The 26051-nt window shown below is 43.0% G+C and overlaps 3 protein-coding genes across 4 annotated transcripts; 1 reads left to right on the top strand and 2 right to left on the bottom strand.

Annotated features, from left to right (window-relative positions):
- Nucleotides 1-579: 579 nt before the first annotated feature.
- fggy (FGGY carbohydrate kinase domain containing) lies at nt 580-11078 on the bottom strand. 2 transcript variants are annotated; one of them, XM_071516378.1, is made up of 14 exons: nt 10967-11078; nt 10260-10411; nt 9862-9950; nt 9320-9435; nt 8962-9090; nt 7695-7798; nt 6768-6875; nt 5535-5598; nt 4237-4385; nt 3983-4057; nt 3716-3836; nt 3283-3377; nt 2221-2282; nt 580-1169 (listed from the first exon to the last, which is right to left on the bottom strand). In XM_071516378.1, exons 2-14 carry the CDS (start codon nt 10386-10388, stop codon nt 1088-1090), a joined length of 1323 nt encoding a protein of 440 aa, XP_071372479.1. In that variant the 5' UTR covers nt 10389-10411; nt 10967-11078; the 3' UTR covers nt 580-1087. The 2 variants fall into 2 exon arrangements, with proteins under 2 accessions (XP_071372479.1, XP_071372478.1); XM_071516377.1 differs by having other exon boundaries at nt 4237-4399; nt 5537-5598.
- A 3888-nt stretch (nt 11079-14966) lies between these two features.
- On the top strand, nt 14967-17134 carry LOC139641783 (transcription factor Jun-like). Its single transcript, XM_071516379.1, has one exon. It carries the CDS (start codon nt 15319-15321, stop codon nt 16246-16248), a length of 930 nt encoding a protein of 309 aa, XP_071372480.1. The 5' UTR covers nt 14967-15318; the 3' UTR covers nt 16249-17134.
- A 419-nt stretch (nt 17135-17553) lies between these two features.
- On the bottom strand, nt 17554-22264 carry tada1 (transcriptional adaptor 1). Its single transcript, XM_071516393.1, has 8 exons — nt 22172-22264; nt 21579-21670; nt 21408-21473; nt 20902-20996; nt 19975-20187; nt 19380-19531; nt 18967-19123; nt 17554-18828 (listed from the first exon to the last, which is right to left on the bottom strand). The coding sequence occupies exons 1-8, from the start codon at nt 22243-22245 to the stop codon at nt 18676-18678; spliced, it is 1002 nt and encodes a 333-aa protein (XP_071372494.1). The 5' UTR covers nt 22246-22264; the 3' UTR covers nt 17554-18675.
- Nucleotides 22265-26051: the final 3787 nt, after the last annotated feature.

The raw sequence follows: 26051 nt of genomic DNA, 5'->3' as shown, positions 1-26051 counted from the left end.
CTAAGGCTGTTCATTTTTTCCCCCACTTATATTAGACCAGAGAGTGACGTGTGGCCACCATAAGCCAGCGACACTTGTATGGGTTTGTTAGCTTTGGCCTGCAGCGCTCTCCCTCTTCCCCCCCCCCCCCCCTTCTCCTTCATCTGTTCATCTGGGTAGCTAGTCCTGTTTGATGCCGGCTGTTAACTCAGCTGTGTGGGATTTGGCGTTCCTCTCACCGGGGCGGCTACATCGGTGAAGAGATTATCATCTTTGACCCTGGGCACCGCTGGCAGGAGGCATGTCACTGGGACCAACGGACAGGAGGGTTTAAGGACAGCGGAGGTGTTAGATAGAGGAAAAGGAAGCAGGAAAGGGGGGAAATACATGGGGATCAAACTGATAAAATGAGCGTGCAATGAAGAGAGATACAGAGCAATGGACAGGGTGTTTAGAAAAGAATGAGTGTCACTACTGAGTTAAAACGCACTGTAAATTATACATCACAACACATTATCTTGGGGTGACTGTAAAAAGCATGTGACACAATTCCGTAATCTAAATCATTTATTAGAAATACATTTTAAGATGACAGTACTTGATTTTCAGTGGACCTCAGCGGCTGCTATTAAATAACACTGTGTCACAGTTATGGTTTGGCCTTAGAACAAGCCAGTCAAACAGTATAAAATCTGTGGAGCTATCACTGCATTCGTTCCTCACCGCCTTCAGGCCACACAGCAGCGGTGGATCTAAAAGACAGACAGAGGATGTCACCACTTCCTTCGTAGGGGTCTTTTCTCTTGTCGTCTGCCATTCGGTTCCTGTAATGTCTGGAATGCTGCATGTCTGAAGTCTGAAATCTGCTATGAAATCAGACATTCAGAATCTGCTAACCCCCCCGACAGACATCCAACCCAAGGCAATCTAGGAGATATTTTCCTCCAGATTATTGAGAAAATGTAAAAAACTGGATTGTTATTGATATGAAGGATTGCGGCATAGTGTACACTTTCCACTTGTCTTCTGTCCCCGTTCCCTTGACTCATCATCACTGTTATGTCACGGAGACTCAGATCCAGCGAGGCCTCCCCCCACCTACAGGGTGTCACCGGTGGTCCATGAGGGCCTGGTACTCCCTCTGGTGGGCGAAGAGGCGCAGGAACACCTTGTACTTTCTCTCATAGAAGCTGCAAAAAAACAGAATGTAAAATTTCTGGCATCAAACATAGCATAGTTATACAAATTTTATATAATTAGCACTATATGTTTTGTTTTTGCGTGGTAACAAAACATGCAGGCATCTTACATACTTCAATTGCACCCAATAGGTCTTTCATTAACCTGGCTTTGACTTGATGTTTACTAGTTAGATTGTAGATTTTGGTTACACCTTGAGACAAATTAATTCACAAATAGTGCTCAGTCTCCCTATTTCTCACATAATTAGTAGTTTCTGTAACTCAGTCAATCAATCTCTATTCATATAGCACATTTCATACCATTGAATGCACTGCAATGTGCGTCACACTAAAATAAAAGGTGCATAAAAAAACAATAAAATGCATAAAAAAGACAAATAAAAAGGAAAGTAACAATAAAAACTAGAAAATGTGCATAGTAGAGCACAGACCTCCGTCATGTGTGACAACCACCTTTTGCCCAAAACCACACCCCCTTTTGGCCAGTCGACATGAAAAGTTAATCAGTTCTTCCTTGGCCCATAACCAACCTTCATAGGTTTTGTGCAAATCCGTGACCGACTTTTTGAGATGTCCTGCTAACAGACGGACGGACGGACAGACGCAGACAAAAACATTACCTCCTTGGCAGAGGTAACAGGAGACAAAATAAAAACAGAAACGGAATAATAAAAATAAAAGGGGAGTATAACAACATAAACGGAATAGACAGAATAAGAGGGAAAAATAAAAGATAAAAAACAATATAGCAGTTCCTATGAAGAAACAAGGCTAAAAATATAGGTCTTGAGCTTGCACTTAAAGATGTCTCTCTCTAATGTACAATATATTACATGATGTTAGTGTCCGATGACACCAAAATTGTGGAAGTTAGGGCATTCTAATTGAGTAGAACGGCATATTTCGTGAGTGATGCATTTCATTAGTATAAATGAATACATTTGTTATCCTGTGGCTTGTTAAATCAAGTACAAATATAACCTTTATAGTATATAACTTTCACCCGATGCTTTTTAAAAGAAACCCACAACTATCTCACCTCTGGAGTTCCTGGTCAGGCCGAACAACTCTTCCTACTTTAGCCATTTTCTCCATTGCCTCCTAAAACATGCATTGTACAGAAAAACATCACTCAATAAATCATTTCATGCACATTCAGTTTTTAGGCCAGGCATGACCCAGTTCCAGCAAGAACACGAGCCAACTCTAGCGGTTGTGGCTGTGACTTTATGACTTATGCAGTGTGGGGCCTCTCTCCTGTCTAAACCTCCATAAGCCAGGCGGTTCAGTGCGTCCAGCTCCGCGGATCAGACAACAACAACTGCCTGGATAGTTATGACTGAAAATGGGTTGACAGGTGCAGCCTAGTCCAAACAATAACGTCTTATTTTTAGCATATCTGGCTTAAGGGCTCGGCGTTCCCTTGTGCCGCGAGCTCTGCTAGAGAGATGCCGCCGGGCGAAAGCTTGACCTATCCACAGATTAATTGTCTCCTTTATATCTTACGCCCACTGTGCACAAGTCTGGCTCTCCTCCGAGACAGAGGCAAGCAGAGACGGCACTTTACCCTTTCTACTTCCAGCAGATGGAAGCACAGAGTCAATAATTATCCGATCTGTGCTGCTGTGCCAAATACAAGGTTTCGGTGTTATGTGTGTGTGTGTGTGTGTGTGTGGTCTCATTTTTAGGGGTATTTTGGGGCCAACTATATTGAATACATTTGCATTGCATATTGGCAAATAAACACTAAATTTGTACCATTAAGATTTGCTTTAATTTGAATCGTAATATACTATCACCTAACAATCAGAGATATTTTCTACCGATTCAGGCTGCATGCTCTATTGTCTGATCAAAAACCAAAAGTGCTGGTCATAGGCTCACATGAATCAGCTACGGTGGCCCACAGGAGACAATAAAATCTCAATGAAAAAATGTGAATGGGCTGAAATGCAAAAAAAGGCTACATCTAGTTCAGGGGGAATTCTTTGGCCCCTCATTTTTAATTTCACAAACATTTTATGAACTTTCAAGGGTATTTTTGCCCCAAGCCCCTGTTAATTCCTGACCCCAGTTAACATGTGTCTGTGTCACACTCCACCTGTATACTGCTGCAGTCCCGCGACGCACATGCACCCAGGACTGCTGCTCCGATCAACACAGCCTCCGTCTGGTCAGGCAGCACCACAGGCAGTCCTGAACATGCAAAACAAGCCAGAAAGTTAACAAAACACAAGAATTTCCATGTAAATGTATATTTAGTATCTCTCTCTCTCACTTCCCCTTGCATCATAATCACTGAAGTTAAATATAGCCCAGTGAAATGTTGAAATAGGAAAAAAGTTAGTTTTCAAGATAGCATTCTTATAATAGTAGAAATTCTTATAATAGTAATTCTTGTAGCAACCGTGAAGGCTGGGATAAATTTAAGTTGATGTACGTATTTTGGGTGAAATGTCTCTTTATCTGTCATTCACAATATTAAACACATATTAAACTCCTGTAATCCCCCCTCCCTTATTATCATTTCATACCTGTAGCATTGGCATGAATCTGTACAAAGAGGGGATTTTTGCTCAGCCCTCCGCACAGGAAGAGGGTTGTGATGTCATGTCCTGCCTCCTTCATGGCCTCCAGAATATGACACGTACCAAGCTGAAACCAGAGAAGAAGACACAGGGGTGGAAGAGGATTACAACAAGAAACCGAATACAACCTTTCATTGTGGTTAAAGGTATATGATGTAAGCCAGAGGCGCAGAGGAACATGCAATGTGACACACGAAAACACAGCGAACTCACAGCGAGAGCTTGCACAGTGGCCAAATAGAGCAGAGCCAGGTCATCTAGGGTTTGGGACAGCGACAGTCCGATCACCTGCAAAACACAAGTTACTCAACATGCAGTGTTTTCAATCTTCAGCCCTGCCATGAATTCAGATTCATGCAAACATAAAAGTAATTTAGGGGGTTCCATGGGGTAAAAAAGGTTGAAGACCCCTGCACTGCATCATAATATTGTCAGCGGGTCCCAAGCCCTGAGCCCCGTCCCCTCACCATGCCCTTCAAGGTGGGGTCGGCCAGTGGAGACCTGTTGCCATGGAAGTCCGGCCACAGGTGAAGACCGGAGCCCAGCAGGTCAACAGGAGACTGGGCCTTAGCCATGGTACACAGGTGGGTGTTCAGGTAGGTGTAGATGTTCTCACCGGTTAAGGGAAATCTGGATCAACAGACAGTAGTCAACATTATGAATTGTCAAGAGTATGGATGGACAATGAGAAATTCAGTCCTGTTCAGAAAAAACACCCATTTTGGATGCTGATGATTTGTTTAAGAAATACTGCTAATAACAGACAGGGAGCAGATGCACTCCCAGTCAAAAGTTTGGACACAGCACATTTCTTTATTTTTACTATTTTTCACATTTTAGAATAAGTAAAGACATCAAAACTATGAAATAACACAACTGGAATTATGCAGTGACCAAAAAAGAGTTAAACAAAACTATCTTATATTTTAGATTTTTTAAAGTAGCCGCCCCTATATTTGTCTAAAAAACAAATTACAAGCATTTAAGCATAAGCCTTTAGATCCAAATGGCTTTAAGATAATGAAAAACATAGTATATTCAATCACGTGTGTCCAAACTATTGATTGGTAATGTATAATGAGAAAAGTAGGAAAAACGGCAACAAGCAATACCTTTTTCACATCACCAATCACATCATTACACACTGATGAGGGTCCTAGCGACCAAAAAGTTGCAACTATCATAATAAAGATGACTTTTTTTAACGGAGAGAGTGTGATGTCTCATCTTTCATGGATCCTACGGTCATTTAAAGCAGCACTTCTCCTTTAGCACGGTGTATCTTCTTTACTACAGTCGTTACACACAGGAAATGATGACACGTCTTCAGTTAGGTCAGTGCATGAGTAATTTCAGACTAATTGTGTGAGAAATTCCAGGCTACTATGATCCACATAGGAGGAATTAGAGCTGCATAGGCACGTACTAAAAGGACAGCAGCATATAGGGACACATTCTGGAGACTAGATATCAAGTCACACTAGTCAGAACAGGGTACCTCAATAACAAGGCCCATATATGTGACTGTTATTTGTGAACACAGACTCTTGTTTATGTTGTGCTGATGTAATAACACTCATATTCATGCTAAATACGTCAGCAGCAACAGAATAATCAGCTACGAGAATTTGGAGACGCACGGTACACACCCTTACTAAGTTTCTAAGCTTCCTAAAGCTTCCTAAGCTTTATCAAAAGTCAGCTGGACAAGATGACTGTGGTGCTAAAAGGTTTTTGGGAAGCCCAGCCCTAGCTGCATTAGCTGACCGCAGTTGCGTCTGTTCCTGGAGCTGGGAGTAGGCTGCGTGGCCCTTCACCAGGTGGTCAATCTGAGGGAGGAGGGACACCGAGTCAGAACAGAAAAGTCATAGGAAGGATCGGAAATGACACAGTTTACGTGCAACTTAGCATATCACTTATGGAGGCTTGATGCATCTGTTAATGGTGATTCTATGGCTGTTCTATGACTTAAAAGTCTACCTTATAGCTTTTCCTTGGTTTCTCTAGCAAAATCTATGAGCAACCAACAGAGATCAAGGGAAAGTTGCACAGAACAAAAAAAGATCAAACTTTGTGAGCCATCCAAATCAGGTCTGTACTATTTAAAAAGCTGAAATCACTGACCAAATGATTGTGTGTAAGAATGGCCCTGTTTACATCTGGCATTAACATGCATCTTGTATCTGGATTGTGTCTCGATATGATTTATCTGGATTACATTTAAACCTGTAAATAAACGGTGACTCCAGTATACACAGTGTAATCTGATTTCTCTTTCCCTCGCAAAACAGACTGCTCGGCACTTCCTCTCATAATTTCCCTAAAACTGACAGTAAATGCCTCATTTTGTTTATTCCCCATCCGCGAGTATCATGACAATCAATTTTGGACAAGTATGTAACTAGAGCTGGGCGATAATTCAATATTATCATTTATTGTTTTTCAATGGAATCATATCGTGATGATATGGTGATGCCTGAATTGATGATAATAAGAAAATTCTGTTTAAATACTCAGACAAAATGAGGCATGAAACATTTTAAGGAATATTATTTGAAAATGTCATTTTTGTTGGACATCACACTTAACATTACCATTCGGTTCAATGGGATGAACTTTAATTTGTTTATTTAAAACAAGATTTTGCATACGTGAGCCATATCATGATATATACCAATATCGAACAAAGTCCTTATGATTATCATGATACTGATTTCAACCATATCGCCCATTCCTATATCTGAGCTGCCTGCCCCCTGTTTGATATGTGTGCATTTCCTCGTTGGATCTGTATGTGAAAGCTTACTTCTAATTACATAGTGTCTATATGTGGAGACACTTTGTTGTTAATGTGTGCATTTACACTTAGATTTTATGCATTTTTGCTCTATCCTAATACAATCTGCTGTTAATGCCAGGCTGAAGGGGGTCAGTAGCACCATGCATTTATGTCACCCATCCATAAAGCTTTACAGAGCCCAGAGGCCGGTGGACTGACCAGCCTCCCTGTAGCACTCTGGCCTCCCTCATTGAGCCACATGTCAGGCACCATGGCAGACAGGCAGGGTCCCCACACCCCCGGGACAAACAGAGGCTGCTGGCTGATCTGAAGCAGGTAAACACACAATGCTTCTGTTAAGATTACATATTAATACAAATACATAGACATATAACCAGTGATTATACATACAAAACACATGTGCACTGCTCTACAAAAACACGTAGTAACTACTATCCGTACATTGTGTGCCAACAATGCCTTTTTCAGGACAGGAAACTATGATGTTTTTCTCAGCTTCATTACTCATGCAGCGACTGCTGATTGGCTGTACTTAAAGTCTATATAAGATAAAATTGCAGTGAAAGTAGTGTGATCTAATACATCTTTCTCCCGCACATAACACGCAAGTTCTAAGATATGAATTAATTCAGCATGGCTCGGTCCTCACTATGCATGGGGAAGAAGACTTATGTTATTTATCTTGACAGATTACATATCTGTGTGACAGGATTAGTGTGCATCAGCTCAGAGGAGCAAAGTCACATTCAAGAGGACATAGGGCCTAATTTCATAAACAATGTGTTGAGTATATGATCAGTTATTGGATGGGCTTGTAATGTAATGACAATTATTATTAATTATTAATTATTATTATTATCATCTTCTCAGAAGAGTATTGTGTGTAAGCATCAGAGCAAAACACTTCTAGACTGCTTATCAGAAACAAAACAGGGGATTTTTTTTTCCTTTACAGAATTGTATCCTGGAGCTTACAACCATATCCATGTTATTAAAAGCATTACGTAATGTCATGAGGTTTCCTAACATAAATTACCCTGAAAATAGAAATTACTGTTGTTGTAATTTCATTGCTTGGAAACAACATTTTTGATAACAGGAGACATGCAGCTCTGAACCACTCACTGCCATGTGACAGGTAGATGTCCCACAGATCATCGCCATGCGTGAGCTGATGGGCTGGTCCTCACAAGGCAGGTGGAAGCCTTTCACATCTGCACCTATCACACCTGGAAGGAGCAAAATTACTGAAATAAATACTCATGTTGTTGACATTCTTTTCAAGTCCTGAATATCTGAAGGCTTTTTCTGCTGAATAAAAGCATGTTGGGATTTTTTGGGGAATTTTTTGTGTTGTTAATTTTGGAAGACCTAACACAATGTTTACAAACCTCCAGTAAGAGCTCCATTGGGGACAAATCAGTCTGACTCACGGACCTTTGAAGTAGTTCCCCGACCTTCACATGGAATTCAGCAGTGACACTAACTGCTGGAATAATGTTTGCCAAGCTGGTTTGAGTTTAAGGTGGGAGGTACATGTAGGAGCACGGGCCGGGGGTGTACATCACCGCGACATGTACAACAACTAAAAGTGCAGAGTGTTTTAACCTCTGACTGATACAACAATGTGTGATCGGCAGAGGTCACAGCTAGGGGTCGGAGGGCGGAGTTCATGAGCAGTTTAACTCCCAAACAAAACCAGATGGCCAAGGTCTGATTTCTGGACCAGAGGAAAGGTCTGCTGCTGCTCACTGATATACAACAGCAGCAATAATCAGGTGCCTTCCAAACATTTTCACCAAGAATGTTAAAGCTGCTCTAGGCAAGATTTTTATGTAAAACTACACCTGTCTTCTCAGCCTAAATCACAAAATGAGGCTGCAGTAGAGAAGAGCGTCCCATCCCCACTAACTGAGACGCCATAGATTCTCCTACTTTGCCCAGATGGAATTCTGCTATCAGGTATGAACACTTCTCTGCTCGTAGGAAGTGGCGAATTGAAACTTAGTGAAATACAAACTGTCTCCTGAACAGTGAGCAGCGCTCCATCCAGAGAAAGCTGGAAACTCACCAACGTTAGATCTCTTCCTATCTCGTCTCTTTGGTTTGCTTTGGTATAAAGCATCACAAACCGGCGAGGTTGGTAAACATGAGTGTGCTGTGTAGTTTACTGACATCATGTTAAATGATTTCTGGGTATCAAGGTTCACATTTTTGGAACAGTTTCCTCTCGACCACAGAAGAATTTGATTTACCAGTTTAGATTAAGTGTGGTTCTTCAAAAATGTTTGTTTTTTGTTAAAAGATCTCTGTTGGTTAAACAGAATTTCACCAAGGATTAGTCTAAGATAACGCTTATCTACGCTTGTGAAACAGGTCCTATAGGTGATACCTAGGCCTCCAGCATGAGCGTCAATGAGGGAAGAACCAACTGCAGTTCCCGGGTCCAAACCCAAATCAGCTGCTGCCTGCTGGGTGAGGCCCTGTCCCATTGGGGTCCCGGGAGAACAGGACAGACTGCCTGGATAGACACAAACACAACAGCTTCAAAAAACAACAACTCTAGTACAAATAGTATATTTGGAAGGATCATAACAACAACATTCAATAAAATGGGATCTATCATTGTAATATTTTCTTATATTCTTATTACATGCAATATACAACTAATTACAAGTTCCCTATGTTATGATGCTTAATAAAAAACAAGAAGGATGTTTTGGAGTAATAAACTCAACCATTTCTCTGACCTATTTTGGAACAGTTATTTTCCAAGAGGTCCTCCAGTCCAATAGCAGTCCAAAAACTGGCATCCCATCCATCTGGAGGGCAATAGGTCCACTTACACACCAGAGTACATAAAGACCTGTGGGACATTGCAGAATAGCACTGTGACATGCCTCACAAGATACTCATTGAGGTGAGCTCCTTATTAAATGTCTCCTATGAAGAATGGGGTCTGATGAAGGCCAGAATGTCAAAAATAGTTTGTCCATCATAAATTAAATATTTCTTAGAGATAGCCTTGTTATCAAGGGCAACCACATTCTTTTCAATAGGCATTTGATACAAGGATAATGTACTGACAGGATAATACAGTGGCCCACTAACAAACAAGAACCTATTATAGCTGCATCCATTTTACTCAATAATAACAAACTGTAAGTCATTATGTCTTTTTGCCTGTGTATCTATTATAACATTTACACATTCATATTACACACAGGAATAATTCAGTCATCACAGCTTCAGGTTTTAACAATCATCATCATCATGATGCCCTGAATCTCACCTTGTCAAAGAGCCTGTTGCCTTCCAAGACAGGAAGTCTGGAAGGTCAAAAAAGTGAGCGGCTTCCTTCCAGCAGCTTTCCCTCAGGTTCTGGTGAAGAGACAAGAGGGAGGGAGGGGTGGCAATAAACTCCTGAGCACCGAGCAATAAACAGCACACGCATGAGCTGATCGGTCAGAGCGCGACAATAAAACACATCGCCGACGTGTAGGACGAGCTTAAAAGGTTGAGAAGCATCCGTCCATCAGATGCCTCCAAAGAAGAGGTTGGGAGGTTAAGGCTGAAAACGTCCAAGACGACAACAGGCAATAAACAGCATGTGCACATGCTGACCGGTCGGTACAGAGTGCAACAATAAAACACAGTGAGTGAGCGGTGGTGACCTCTCTCACCTCTCACCTCTTTGAGCCAGAGCAGCTTAGGGGGCTGCATCTCTGGTGACATGACCCCTCCCACCCTGCGCAGCACCCTGTGGCCGCCGCCGGTTATACGAGCGGCTTGTTCCGCGGCACGATGGTCCATCCACATCACCACATTCCTCTGTCTCTCACCTGGAGGAAAGGCTGGGTTTTAGAGAAAGCAAAAATAACAAAAAAAAACACCTAGGACTGGTTTGACTGAATTCCACAAGTCCTAGTCCAAGGTTAGATTGTTCTTCTAGGAGACAAGTGAGAAAGCAAACCAACAAACATACAATTCAGTGTATATCTCAGCATAATGGATAGCTAATATTTGGGCAGAATGGTGGCATACTGAGTAGCGATACAGTCCTTCATCCCGAGTATCTGGTTTCTTTCATTTCACAGGCATAGATAATTCTATCCTCAAAAATACAACCATTTTGTAAGTATTACAAACGTCATAAGATGATTCATAACTTTGATAGTAACCGACAATGTGCTTTACTTTCATTGCAGCACTCATTTTGTCAAAGTAGGTGTAGTTTTGGATGGAAACTCTTTGTACAGTTTCCCTAAAGCCTCCTCTGAGCAGAAAGATCTTCATGCCATTGGCTTATAATGGGGACAGAGAGGACCTGAGTGCTGAGAGTGATGTGTGAGGAGTCAAGGCCGGGGCAGGGCAGGGTACAGCAGTGTGTCACTCACAGTCCTGATTGACTGGCACAGGCTGGAAGTTCTGGTCCAAAACCACCAGAGAGCAGGTGGCGTCAAAGCCGATCCCTCGAACATGGCTCCTCTTCACACTCTGGGTAATTCTCTGGAAGAGAAATACAGTATAGTTTTGAAAATTAGATTAGGTCATTCCAGGTCAACAATACAATGTCTACGGAGTGATTATAAGTGGTCATGCATGAAAGAATATATTACTTTAGCACTACTGTATCATTCAGAGTAAGCCATGTGGGTTTTAGTGACTGGCTTAAACTAATTATTATTCGTTTTTTAATGGTTTTCTGCACAAGTAACCAACACTAGGCATGCAGCAGCCCCCTCACATCTGATGTAACCTACCTAGAAAAAACTTTAATTTGTCTTCTCACTAAAGATTGGGTCAAATTACAGTATTTCTGCGACATCGACACAAACAGTCCTTCTACCTGGATAACACTGCAGCATTTGTCCCAGATCTCAGTGGAGGACTGGACATAGTGGTCAGACTGGGGCTCCCAGATGCTGATGGGCTCCTCTGCGGTGCTCTTCAGCCGCCCATCCCGGGTCACCAGTGCAGCCCTCACACTGGCAGTGCCCACATCCACCCCAACATAATAACAGTCTGCCAGTGCAGGCTCTGCCATGTGGAAAGACCTGACGTGAGGAAAGGAGAGGAAAGGAGAGGAAGCAGAGAGGGAGGGAGAGACCGGTTGTAAGCTGATCATTAACAAGATTACAGTGTCAACAAATAACAGGATGTTTTGCAGAAGATGCAAGTCAACAGAGACATCAACCTATTTATTTCGCCCATTTGTCTTTCAAAAGTGTTATTTTGCTACATCTTGGCACACCATTCATAGCATTTGTATGTATCCTTAAGTTCTCGCTGGGCATTGAGGGTGGTACGGTGCTGCCGCAGCACTGAAAATTAGGAATTTTCTCCGGGAATGTGGACAGAATTACAGCTCGAGTACGCACAACAGAAACAATCAACCACTGTGAACCTTTGTACATCAGCCAGTACAACACTTGTGAACTTACCCGCTAGCCAAAATGTTATTTTAACGCAGAAAACATCACTTTTGAGTGCCTGACCAGCGTACTTTGAACCGGGACTCGGTATGTGAGAACGGAACGCGAAAGCGGCCAAAAAGGGCCTGGTCGCATGTTTCTGGCGAACCCATTCCAGCCATATGGGTTCCTACGTCGATTTCCTGATTTGATTACTTATGCGAGGCAAAGGATTATCTCTGTCTCAATCTCTCTCAGTAGCAGTTAGTATTACTGCAAGGACGCAATGGAAAAATCACAGCAAAATTATAGACTACAAATACAGTATATTTTATAGGACCATTATAGTGATAGTATAGGAGATAAAAATAACAATAAAGTGCAATCAGGTCTCTATAACCTCACTACTGAGTACCACAGACACACCAAAAGTCCCTATAGGAATATTACAGGAATATTACATTTTTTTTGTTACACACACATATCCAGACACACATCTAAGTCAGGTTTTGTGAGATGGCACCCACTTTTGCAGGATCTTAGATCTGCTGATAACGAATGTGTCTAGTATAATTATTAGATTATGAGTGGAATTAATACAGGCAATACCCAGATCTATCATTACATTTGTGCACTGGTATAGGGCAATACAGAATAGGCCTTATTGCCAAAATAAAAAGTCAGATGTAAACCAAGCTGCCATCAAAAACAATGAATCTGTCCAACTTTCTACTCTACTCCATTGTGTTCTTTTCTTGGAGGAGATAAACAGCTGTCTAAAGGAAACAGTGCTGGCTGTGATGAGGGTGTTTGGGCCGGGGATGAACAGTGGAGACGGAGTGCGGAGAAAAACCAAGCAGCGGGACAGGAAGAAACAGATGGTCCTTAACAAACACTGCGAGGACAATGTTTGAAATCTCATCTGTCTCTCTCACTGCTTGTAGTCTGTGTGTGTGTGTGTGTGTGTGTGTGTGTGTGTGTGTGTTCCCTGGCTGGTCCACCCTTGAAGGTAATCTAAACTTCACTCTGTTGATAGATCAACACATGCAATATGGCCCTCTCAGTGTGTTTTGGTCTCATGGAAGGGTGTGTTTCCATGGGCCCTGGACCGGTCCCACCTCTGTACAACAAAAGCAGGCCTGTTGCGGGGCAGGCAGGGCCAACTCCTGATTAGAAAACTGCATGCAGTGGAAACAGCTGGCCGGGGCAGGGTGGAGGGAAGCGGTGTTATCTAAAGGTGACCCCGTCGGGCCAGCCGAGGGGAAAAGCTGACAGAGAAACAGGAAGCACGGCCAGGGAGAGGGGGAGGGCAGCGGTAGTGTGATGGGAAAATACTCCTGGTGGGTCTAAACACAGGTGTGCAGAGAGAGAGAGAGAGAGAGAGAGAGAGAGAGAGAGAGAGAGAGAGAGAGAAAGTGGTGGCGGATAGAAAGTGGTGTGGGAGAGGCCTTTCTATTTCACTGCTATGTGAAGAGAAAAGAGGAGAAAAGATCAAACAGTATGCATTAGTGAAGAAATGTGGGTTTATTATCAGAAATCACATACAGCCTGAAATAATTTGATTGTTGGGTACAATGAATGGCAGCTGTAGCCTGTGTGTGTGTGTGTGTGTGTGTGTGTTTGTGTAGAGTGAGAGACACTCATGCTAGCTAGCTAGTCTCTCACACTAGCAGATTAACAAGAAAGAAAGAAAGAAAGAAAGAGAAAGAAAGAAAGAGTATAGTTGGCTGCTGGACTATTGTTGTTGAGGCCTTGTTGCTTGCTTTCGTTACTGTGGTATTTGCACAATATACTGTATATCTTTCCCCCGCTTTATACCATTTTTGCTATGTACAAGTAAAAAAAAAAGTGTAGCCTACATGTATGTGTGCAGAATGAGACAGTCTAGCTAGCTAGTCTCTCACGCTAACTAGCTAACAAGCTACCAAGCTACCAAGCTAGACTTTTGATGTTCATTTAATAAACCGTTATTTTAAAATGAGAAAAGCAAACAAGCAAAAACAAAGAAAGAATTGCTGCTGTTATATTACTGCACTGTTGTTAGTGCTTTGTTGCTTACTTTCATTACTGCTGTCTGTGGTATAAGACACAAAAGTTTCCAAAGCATTCCACTGCCGGAGCTGGATTTCTACTTCAGGGTGTCAAATACTTCCAAATGGGTGTTAGTCTGCCGTGTTGTGAGGACAAGCTTGTCATCTCAAGAGTGTTGACCTCAGGCAGCCATCGCTCCCCCAGTCTGTCTGGGGCTGAGCTCTGTTAACTTATTTATAGTTGGCTTGAAGAGAATGTGTTGAATAATACAAAGGGGGAGGCCAGACAGACTGGACTGTGGCATTAGTACAGCTGCACATTTACCACTAAGGGCCCTATGTGGCTGAACAATACAACATGCAGGTTTATAGAATGGAATTTAATTTGCCCAGAGGGGAATTGATCCTGCATGGGAGAATTATGCTAGTCAAGCATTTAGTAAAGACACTAGACAGTAGTTTTGGATCTGTCAGAATTATTAAACATGAAAACCCTGTAAGCCAATACTGGTTAAGATCAATAATCATCTCAGTATAGTTTGAATGTACTCTTGTTTGTTGGTCTTTAAAATGTTTACATTTTATATGTGGTTATGGCCATATTGTTTCTGATAAAGTTATGCTAATTAAGTAATTAAATTGCTATTATACCTTAATCAAGGCTAAACTCAACACACCATTTGGACCAGCCTAGTTAAGAATGGCTAACTAATAATTGAGCGGGTAACTAAATATTCAAAAACACTACGTAATCCCAGAGTACATTGCTCCGCTTTCTGCATTACCTAATCCCATAAGCCATCGCGGGGGGCGGGGATATGGCTAGTTGTCAGAGCAACCTGCATGTCATTAGACATACCCCGCCCTCCAAATCATCTCCAGCCAATCAGAGGCTGTAGAAATGACATCATTGTTATTTTCAGTAGAGCTGCAGCTTAGAGGTGGATAAAGTTCGTCTCCACGTTGGAAGTGATAGAAAGTATTATCCCTATTCAGGCACTGTGTCTACTTTATGAGAAGAAAAAGACTACATCAAAGAGGATACCTCGGTTGTGAAAACACTGTCGCCGATTGGTGAACACGTTTTTGTTGTTGATGGTCACACGGCTCGCAAGAGAAAAGTTTTCACAGGACACAAAGTTGTCAAGTGAGTTGAACTTCAACAATAGGCGGACTCTGTCCCAAGGCAGTTGAGAGAGATACCGAGTCGCAATTAGACATATGTAACTACTCGATCTTTTTGGGGACAGTTAATGCTTGGACTTTTGAACGGACAAAATCCTCCCTCAAGGTAATAAAAACTTTATGTCCGCCAAAATGGAAGCGACATTCTACGACGAATCTGTGAATGCCTCCAATTCACAGCACGACGGGACGGGAGTGTATGGGTTCAACCCGAAAACCCTCAAACAGACCATGACCCTCAACCTAAACGATCCGAAGAACTTCAAACCCCAGCTGCGCTCTAAGGCCATCGACATCCTGACGTCTCCCGATGTCGGGTTACTGAAGCTGGCCTCGCCTGAACTGGAGAGATTAATCATCCAGTCCTGCACCGGGCTGACGACTCCCACCCCGACCCAGTTCGTCTGTCCCAAGAACATCACCGACGAGCAGGAGGGGTTCGCCGAAGGCTTCGTGAGGGCATTGGCCGAGCTCCACTACCAGCAGCAGATACCCGGTGTCAACCCTGACGCACAGACCGGCGCCGCCAGCGACATGGCATCTGGCTCCGCCGTGTCCGAGAGCGGTATTCCCTACAGCTGCACGGTGCGCGCGGAGCCGCCGGAATACACCAATTTGGGCAGTTTCAGTCGGGCTGTCGCTTCTGCACCTGCTGGCGAGAGGCACCCATCTAGTTACCCGGCTGTCCCGTCCCAGAACCACATCGAGCACTCGCGGCTACACGCCTTCAAAGAGGAGCCGCAGACGGTGCCCGAGATGTCCGGCGACACCCCGCCGCTCTCCCCCATCGACATGGAGTCCCAGGAGCGCATCAAAGCGGAGAGGAAGCGCATGAGGAACAGGGTGGCCGCGTCCAAATGCCGGAAAAGGAAGCTGGAGAGGATCTCCCGGCTGGAGGATAGGGTCAAAAGCCTGAAGAACCAACACACGGAGTTGGTTTCCTCTGCCAACGTCCTCCGGGACGAGCTGGCCCTGCTCAAGCAAAAGGTCATGGACCATGTTAACAGTGGCTGCCAGCTCATACTGACGCAACAGCTCCAGGCTTACTAGACTGCCAAGGGAAGGGACCGAGGGACATTTCTTTGTGTTGGGGACCAAATGCAGCTCCAAGTGGCCTGATACAGTCTTGCAGGGGCGTCAATTCACTAAACCCTAGGAGTCCCTGCATTCAATATCATTTGCCACCAAAATATCCAAACCCGCCTAGGCTATATCCACTAAATTTCTGCGGACAAAGTGGAGCAATGACTGACATGACTGATAAGATATTTTTTATCTGGTCAGTGTGATAAATTATTACGCGGAGGTCATCAAACTATCTTGCACAGACGCTCAGGGGGAACATTGGTCCTAATTTGCTCCTCTGATGTGACTTTTTCCGATATGGCTTCCAATTAACTTTCTGGGAATTTTGGCTTGATCTTTGCTCTTCGTTATAGTGGAAAAACTAGAAGATTAAATTGGACTCAGTCAAGCTAAGGTAGCTGTGGCAAGTGCCAATACCTCGCCATGGCCAACTGACGCCCATGCGGTCCTGCGCCCTGACAGAATGACGACAGAGCCTGTGTGGGATCAAGTTGCCATGGCCAGAAACACAAAGTGAAGCAGGCCTTGCCCAGCGAGTCTCCCACTATGTCCAGTAGCAGTTTATGCATATAGACTTGAGTCTAGCACTGAGTTTTCTCACCAGCGACGATATGTACAGAGTAACACAATAATAAAAAAAAAGCATTGTTTCACACCTTTACAAGGACACTGACTCATAGGTGTGTAGGGTTTACTGACAACAAACTGCCTTACTTTCTTAACCTTTACATTGATACGACTTTGTGATATAGGTGTAACGTCTGTTAGACCTGAAATAATACTTTGTAATACTATTTTTACGCCGTCTTTTGAGCACTTCAGAACTGTACATATGACAAAATAAAATGTTGGACACATGCTTGATGTTTGAGTGCTTGTTCATTGAATACCGTGTTAGTGGCAGGCAGGTTTATGATAATTAGAGAACCGAATACAGCCTGTATAGGCTACACAGTACATTAGGTGTTTGTTGTTGGAGGAACTGGGACGGACAGGATATTGAGTCACTCCAGTGTAGCGAAGCTCTTGTAATGGTTGGGGACTCTGCTCGACCGCCCATTGGACAGCAAGGTGTCGGAAGCGAGCTGCAGGCGAGCCAAATATGGCAAGAGGCGCTCCGTGCGCACTGGGACGGGTGGGCGTGCGTCTGAATCACCGTCTCCCACTACGACCGGTGATTCCTGGAGGCGGCCTATAAAGCAGTCAGCTCTGTTTACACGCGTCAGAAAATAACCTGAGGTAAAATATAAAGATTTTGTTCCATAGAATATTTTCATAGTCTTAATCTGTTAGCCATTACACAAGACAATTTGTATAAACAGTAGATAAAACAAGATGTAATACATTTTATTTCATTTTCTTGGCCATTGCCCTTAATATAAATTTCAAACAAAACTTGTAGAAAAATTTACTAACTTATATACATTTATATGGTTTACATGAACACACAAACAGTTATCCAAGTGCACTGAGACATAAAAACTCACTACACCCATTATGGACCAACAATATCGATGATGGAACCTCACTGGCCTTAAACCAGAGACCATTCAACGTTTTTAGCAATACTTGTGAGACAATTTGAACATACGTGTGTTAATGAGGAGTATAACACAGGAGGCTGCTGTGTGTGGCAGTTTTTAAGACACGGTTTAAATCTTTTTTTTTTTACTTACTGTACGTTGTAACCTCACATTTCAGATTTCAGGTGTTATCCATGCTTAGGTACACTATGCTACATGACTCTACAAGATGTCCAGTATCTTTCTTAATCGCCACAGGGGCCTCATTATCAGCTGTGGTGCATATCTGATATAATGAAGGACCATGAGCCAGCGGTCAGTATTTGATCGTAGTCTAAGCCTCTGTATTACAGCACAGGTCTGGTACACCTGTGATGCAACACGCTGTGGGCAACTCATCTCTGCCTCAGTCTGTTAAGTAAGGCTTTTAAATAGCACATATACCGTCTTATACACACACACCTCAAAACCAACACTGTGCAACCTGGGCAGGAACCTTACTTTTTTGTTCACTGGTCACCTGGCAATTCAATTTTCACCATAGAATAGGACTTCCAAATGATGGTTGGTTGCTTGCCAAAGTGGCTGGTGGAATAGACAAACACATTGGCCACAGCTATAATTTGCCAGCATCTGGCTGGTGGCTAGTGTTAACTGCTCACCCTGTGTCCAGCTGTTTAGGGTCATCTTGCTCTACTCATGTTCTATCCTTCTGCGCACCGAGGATGTGATGTTACAGGTTATTTTCAGGTTTTCAGTTTTGCGGACACCCTTTTCTCCATCCATCCATCTCAATTTGGAGATGACAGTTTTTCTTTTGTTGTTCCTGATCACATCCGTAGTCCACCTTTGTCCGTGTCAGTGTGCCTCAGCTGACGAGCACGCCCTCTTTCCCGGCGAGGCGCTGCCGGTGCACATGGTCCTGCTCCAGCTCTTCGTGGCTGGGGTGCCAGAGCCGCGACAGGATGCGCTCCATGTTCAGGGCGTACATAGTGTGGGAGGGCATCACACCACGGTGAACCTGCATCAGAACAAATGAGGTGTCGAGTTTCAAAAGGATATTAACCCAAATGAACCTCTGATAGATAAATGATGGCAGACCAGAATTAATAACAACAAGAACAACAACAATGTTGGCAACCACTATTGTTTCTCTAACCTGTAAAGCCTCCAGGAGATCAAACATGCTGATTGGAGGGAGGGGTGCGGGGAGACTGTCAGCAGAACAAGCCAATAAGTGAACGGCTTGTTGCTCCGCCTCATCAGGTGACACTTGAGGTGGTGGGCCAGCAGGAAGAGAAGCGCTTGGAGGGGGGCTGGAAGAGAGAAGACACAGAAATCACTATAGGCTGACACATATGATCAGTGTCATCAGTAGCATTTACTGACACCAAAATAAACCAATTAACTGTATTACTGTATGGAGAGCAAGTAGAAAGTAGAATACCGAAGTGCTACCTCACAGAGTAGCAAGAGAAACATATCTTTAGTTCTACAGTAATTTCTCTCTCTTTTAGATGACGCTTGCACACGAGACTCAATAGCTGAGGAGCGCTGCAGCGCTGTTCCTACCAGTCAGTAACACTGTGGTAAGCAGCAAGGCTGTTTTTCAGATAAGGCTGTGGTGTGACATCACTCCCAAAGGCATAGGGGAAATGACCATCGCGTAATCGGTATGCCTTTCTCCGGGTGACGACGGCGGTCAGGACATCTTTTAAGTGGTGCTGAAATAAAACAGAGCACAAAATAAGGCTTTGCTCAATCCCCTGACAGTTGTCAGTCATACTTGATAAGTAGTCAGAGCAAGATAAACAAATGTCTAAAACAGACACTCATTTAGGCTTCTGTGTGTTTGCTTTCATATGGGATGCAAATCTATAATCCGCTGTAATGCTTCGTCTGCCAACATGTTACAGTGCCCTGTAAGTGAACCTCTGCTAGAGATTAACTGAGCTAATAGCAAAGGACCTGAACTTGCAATGCATAGACACACACCAACGCACACAGAAAACACACATCCACATCTGCTTAGACACGCCTACAGATACGCAAGAGTGCACTCACACATACGGCCACACTGCATTTGCACAGCACATAAGCACACACGCCCACCTCTCTTCACACTCCCACACACACAGACTCATATTCCATCACCCCCACTACACACCTCCACAGCGTAGATAATGGTGTTGACGGCGTCCTCCGTGACATTATCCAGGCCCAGCTCAAAGGCCGTCACCATCATGCGGGCCTCCAGCTGGCCCCGTGTGGGCAAAAGCAGGGTGTGGGCACTGAGACGCAGCTCCTCCTCCTCGCCCCCCACCTCCCGCGGGCTGAAAGGCTGGGCAGCGCTCAGGGGGTTCTGAGGCTGGAAGCGATGCTGAAGGCGCAAAGAGAAAATATAAACATCCAAATGAGAGAGGCTGCCATTTGTTCAGTTACCTGAGATTGATGAGAGGTGACCAACACTGAAAATACAGACATGTAATGTTATTATCGGCTATCTTTGGTCATTTAGCTTACTTGGGCATGGACAGGGCTGCTTTTAATTTAGGAAGGGGAAGTACTAAAACAGCCTAACTCTAGCTAATGTTGCTGAAATCTGACTTAAGTAAAAGTAAAATTACCAGAGTAAATAAAGAGAAGCTCATTTAAAATGTAAAAGTTATTCAGCTGCTTTTTAGAAAAGAAAATATTGTTACATGTGATCTTTCCCATGCAATTCTAAAAATTCTAATGGGAAAAATTAGAAATTACACAATAAAGTGCACAAAAAAAGCCAGAATACTCTTATCTTCTTTGCTGACTGTTCACTATGAATGGCTGCACAATTGGCCAATTTACACTGGCCAGTTTCTGTTGTTTATGGAGAGCCTACAAAATGTGTACTCTGTAATAGATGTGATTTAAAATATAGCTAAATACAACATTTCAGTAAAACGTACTTTAGTAAAAGTTAAATTATTGACTTGAAAAAAGTACACAAAAAAGCTGCTTAAATACAGTAATGGAAGTAAATGGAAGTAGTTACTTCCACCCTTGAGGTTAGGGTTACACAGCCTTCACAGTGTTAACTCTGAGAGGCAGAACTTACATCAAATTTTTGTCTGGAAGAGAATTTCTTCTTTCCTTTGGGTTTGCCAGGCTTTGAAGCAGAGCCACCTGTCCACTGTAATGACCCGGCGCCCTCTGGAGGACAAAAAAAGACATTGAAGACACAGATGAACAAAAAGAGATGCTGTAAAAAAGGAGTAGGTCTCTTTAGTAAAGTATTTCTAATCATCAGTATTTATACGCTCACACAGGTTTCTGAGCAGTGATTCATACCATCTGTCGCACCATTCAGTAACTGACTAACTTGACAACTTTGGCTTTATTACCAGGTGTCTGAAAATTACATTTCTCAAATATATTTTAATTAAAGCACTGGGACAGATGTAAGATATACTTTTAACTGTCTGGTGAAGGATGTTGACGGCTGACCATGTCACAACAGATAACAGAGAAGCATACTGAAAACTGTAATAAAATGCCACAAGAAAACTGCAGATTCAGAGAATGGAGTAAAATTCAACATCTGATCTTGAAAACACAGCCTACCTGGCGTGGAGACGATGATCTGACAGCGTGTGAGAATGGCCAGGAGGAAATCATTGTGAACATGTACTGGGGAAAGAAGAAAATGGGGAATACTGAATAAGCAACAATACTTTTTTTTTTCCAGATAACATCAGTCTTCTCACAAAAAAGGCAGTTTCCCTGCCTACTGACCATTATCCTGTGCCAAGAGACGACGAGCCTCAACGTCAAACTCCTCCTTACTGATCTTTTGTTTGAACCATAGCTTCAGGTTTGCCCAGTAACTGCGTGGAGCAACAACAGAAAGAAAGCATCAATACAAAACATACATTTCACCTGAAGTTGAAGCAATATGTGCATGTTAAATTATAGCTGGTTTTCATCTGACGTACGGAATTCCCAATTGTCATTTCACACCGAAGTTATACACCGTAGCCTACTCATGTCGTTGTCTCTCGAGTCATTTTTGCTTAAAAAAAACAAACGTATTAACACTCTTTTTACATGTCGTTGAAAGCTATGTAACGCTAGCCAACGTTACACTGCAATAACGTCAAGGTGGATGTAATTGGTAATGTTCAACATGTGATGAAATAATTCATGTTATCATTAGATATGTGTGAGAGAGTACACAGCATTAAAACTGAGGAGAGATGCTGCAGACGTTAGCAAGTGCTAGCAAGCTGCTAGGTTAAACAGCGCTCCACTCCAGCAGCAAACCAAGAAATTAAGTCACAAACTCGATGGCATGAATGGAAAATAAACACAAACAGCTGTATACTTACTGCTTGACATTATCGCCGATAGCATCAGTTAAATTTTTCTTTGCAATCTCAAGCTCGCTAGCATGGGCTGCCATAACGATTCATAAAGGTTTACCAAGACGTCATCATTCAGCGACGACCCCGTGTTTCTTCTTCTAAAGAAAGCTGCGTGCAGCAGCACCACCTATTGTTGTATACCGTGTACTGCATCACGCATGAAGTTCTTCCCAAAATGGGGTCCTGGGACCACCAGGGGTACTTGGTGGGTTTCAAGAAGGCCCCAGCGTACACAAATTAGTTTAATTTGACTGTTATTGAACTCACTTTAAGTTAGCACAATGAGAAAATGAATAAAGATCACTGTTTTGATCACCATAGACACTATGTTTATCACAAGCAGCTGTATTAATTCTGTACCATATATCATATCTAACAACAAAGGACAAAATCTTATCAAATGGGGCTCTGTGGTCCAGTGTGGGAAAAAAAGTCTATTGATGGACTTTTATAATAGTCCATGTTTCTCATATAGTCCATATACTCATCGTAATGAAGGACTTCATCCACCCTGTCATCTTCCACACTGTGGAGCCCACAGATACAGTTAATGGTAAGGTAGTGAAAGGATTCCACCACTAGATGGTATTAGAGTATGGAGTAAGTTCTCCAAAGTCCAGTCCATGTAGACATCTTGGAACAGCTGAGCTTTATCATGCAAGTGAAAAAAGAATCATCCCAATGCATTTGCAATTAGATATCCACAATATGAAAACCATGACAGCGACACTAACAACATGATTTAAATCAACACATTTAAACAAATTGCAGCAACAACCTTCAGGTGCATTTCTCCTGAAAATGTATTGCATTTTAGAATAATTTATGTATCCTAATGACATGCTTATTTGTGATATTGATATTAATAACTTTTCCATAATAAGCCCCTGTTTGATTCTTCTACAGCTCTAACTACTACCACATTAGGAGTTCTAGATTCACTAAATTCCCTAAAGATAAGTGAAAAAGGAAACCCATTATTTTGCACACTGAACTCTTAACTTTTTAATCTTTTCCATGTCTAACTGAGGGGGGGAAATGCACAACAAACAGCTATTAATGTCTCTGAACTGCTGTGTGCTGCACCAAGCCAGCACAGTTAGCTCTGCCAGTAGCTTTTTATTGTTGGTGTAATGTGGTTTCTGAAACTGGGCATGTGTTTTCAGAGCAGCAGGATCCCTTGCTCTGTTGCCCATTATTGTTGAGACTGACCATGTTTAGTTTCAGAATGACCTGTTGTGGTGTTATGGGCTCAAGCTTAAGAGTAGGCGCAGTATAGGTGTGGTGTAGCTGTGTGTAGGTCTGATCAGTGCCAAGAATGTGACCCTAGCTACCAACACTTGAAAATTGTGTTTTATAGCTCAATAAAAGCAAATCTGAAAGAGTTTAATTTTGCCCTCCTAACTCCAGAAGTTTTTTAGTTGTAACGATCTTGGTTCTCTGCTTCCAATACAAAGCCAGTGGCCAGAAACTAATGAATAATTTTTAAAATAGATTTAGAGAAAGCCATCAATCTTTTATCCCGTCTCATTAGGACTCTCTGTTCCTGCCTCGGTCAAAAGCCACTCTCAACTAGAATTTGAACTGGTGCTGAATGAAGAGAGCGTGTATTCGGAGTTTAAGCATCTTTACAGTGGTTAGCAGTAAAGCTCAGCCAGGTGTGGCCCTCAGCTGCATTGCAGACCTGTTAGTTCCCTGTGAGTCAGAGCCTCCTGACTGTCCCTCAGTGTGAGTCAAGAATCAAGCGGTTGTGCTTTTGCCTCAAGTCACAACATCAAGTCCTTTCAATACATTTTTGTGGACTTGCTATAATGATTTGTTATTGCCCGCAATTTAGCTTGTGTTGTTTCCTATGATGTTTTGTTCTTAAGCACTCTTTCTTTTGATTATGTTTCTCCATTTTTATCTATTCTTTGATATATTTTACTATTCCTCTTAAAATATATCTACTAAAATTACTTAAACTACTAAAAAAATCTGTCTAAAATATATTCTACTATTCCTTGTTGTAATGACTTCTTATGAAGCGCTTTGTATTTTCTGCTCTTGGATAAGTGCAATAAAAACTGTAGGCTACAGACTGTGGGTCCGAAAGTGATATCATCAGTTCAAACAAATAGTGTTTTATATCTATTAGAAGTGGAGGTATAGTGATCGTTGAGAGGTGTATAACTGTAAAACTGATGCAAGAGGCCATTTCCCCCATCACAAGTGATGATTTTCTTCCTTTTTCATTAGAATTATTAAAAATTCCCATCATCGTTGCTGACAGATGAATGAAAAGACGAGTCTTCGCGCTATAGAAACAAATATAGACCTTTTTCTCTCTCATGGGACAGAAAAAAAAAAGTTAAAAAAAAAGTGTCAAAGTTTTCTATGGTTCCTTTTTCTGTCGTCCGTGGCTCATTGGCTCATGCTTCTCCTCAGCGGGGTGAGGCTGTGAGGCCCTTTTGTTTTTCACTGTTTTATCTAGGGCGCAAAAACAGCTGAGTAGTTCGGGCAATAGGTCCTCTGGCTCCGTCTCCCCAATCAGAGAGACAGACACGACAGACAGTCACGTGGCCTGTGGCCTCAAACAGACCTCCGTGACTCATGCCATTCATCAGAGTAATTGGAATCATATATCCATTGCACACAGCACACATACAGTAAACCGTCTTGTAGACCATTAGTGAGCGTCTCCTGTCTGCTGACTAACTTTGAATCCACAGTGATGTTTCACACTGAAAGGATACCAGTTTATCATATCAGAAGTTTCAAGGTTTGACTCTAGAATCAAGAAACATTTCATGCCAAGCCGCATGAACAATGAAAGTCTGCTGTTGAAAGCTGATCCCCACGGTCCCCGAATGAGCACTAATGGACGTTTTTAACAGACTAAATATCTGTTAACTGGCAGCTGAGACTTGGCCGGAGGAAGAGTAGCACACTTCTCCAGGCTCAAGTTTTCCTCTATTTGTTATCTCTGGAGCACGTTCTGTGCTTAGATTTACTTCTTTGCGCAATTAAAATAAATTGCATTAATCCTCGGCACTAGCTTTTGTGGTTCAGGTCTACATGAAATATCGTCCTACGCTTTTAGAGTTATAAGGGAGAAGGGGAAACTTAAGCAGTGTCAGAGTGAGCCTTCCCAGATCCCCCGAAATCATCATCCATCTCAAACGAGTGTCAGTTAAGCTCTGAGTCTGAGAGGCGGTTAGGAGTGCGAGTGCGTCAGGGAGTTATTTGACTGTCTCAGTGAAGACAGGAATTAGTCATGGTGCTTATTTTTAAAGAAAACAGCTCCACGTCCCTTGCGCTGATTTGCTGCTTGACACTAACTGCGCTTTTGTGGGCTAATGAGTCACTCTCACGGACGTTCCCAACAGCAGATGCCTTTTAGCAAACGCCAGTGAGCCGCGGAGCTCACTGGTCTTCCAGAAATCTTCCGAGCCCGGTGCCATTTTGGTGGTGAAATGCACAGACACTGATGGTTCACTCTGTGACAAAGACGGCTTTCACCTCTGAGTCCTCCAACAGTCCCCCAAGGACCACACCGCAGCAGGGTTCAGCCATCCTCTGCCGGCTGGCCAGGTATCCGAGGTGGTACGGCCTGAGTGTGGTCCCTCCACCCGAGCCAAGGATGTCACCTTCTCTGTTCCAACCTCGGGTTTTGGCCCTGTGGGGTAATCTTGCATTTCCATACCTCCAGGAGGCTGTGTAAAGTGTGAGGGTTCAGTGTGTGGAGGGGTAGAGTTATCGGAAGACTTCAGTTATAGCTCCTGCGGTGCGAATGACGGCCGATCCCAGACAGGCGGGCAGTAGCTGGGACGGTTGGCCTAGAGGTTAGAGAAGCAGGCTTGTG

This window comes from Centroberyx affinis, unplaced genomic scaffold (genome assembly GCF_046629955.1).
Source record: "Centroberyx affinis isolate AG114_WGS23_722 - 3 ecotype Tasmania unplaced genomic scaffold, CSIRO-AGI_Caff_v1 ptg000400l_1, whole genome shotgun sequence".
In the NCBI taxonomy this organism is placed as follows: domain Eukaryota; kingdom Metazoa; phylum Chordata; class Actinopteri; order Beryciformes; family Berycidae; genus Centroberyx; species Centroberyx affinis.
This window is presented reverse-complemented; position numbering and strand designations above follow the sequence as displayed.

Excerpts from the sequence above, each read along its gene's own strand:
- tada1 (XM_071516393.1), bottom strand. The coding sequence starts at position 22,245 with ATGGCAGCCCATGCTAGCGAGCTTGAGATTGCAAAGAAAAATTTAACT. Across the intron at positions 20,188-20,901 it reads CTTCCAGACAAAAATTTGAT|CATCGCTTCCAGCCTCAGAA; the intron begins GTAAGTTCTGCC and ends TTGCGCCTTCAG. Across the intron at positions 19,532-19,974 it reads CCATTATCTACGCTGTGGAG|CACCACTTAAAAGATGTCCT; the intron begins GTGTGTAGTGGG and ends GTTTTATTTCAG.
- LOC139641783 (XM_071516379.1), top strand. The coding sequence starts at position 15,319 with ATGTCCGCCAAAATGGAAGCGACATTCTACGACGAATCTGTGAATGCC.
- fggy (XM_071516377.1), bottom strand. The coding sequence starts at position 10,388 with ATGTGGATGGACCATCGTGCCGCGGAACAAGCCGCTCGTATAACCGGC. Across the intron at positions 9,091-9,319 it reads AAATAACTGTTCCAAAATAG|GCAGTCTGTCCTGTTCTCCC; the intron begins GTCAGAGAAATG and ends GTGTCTATCCAG. Across the intron at positions 3,837-3,982 it reads CCACTGTGCAAGCTCTCGCT|CTTGGTACGTGTCATATTCT; the intron begins GTGAGTTCGCTG and ends CTCTGGTTTCAG.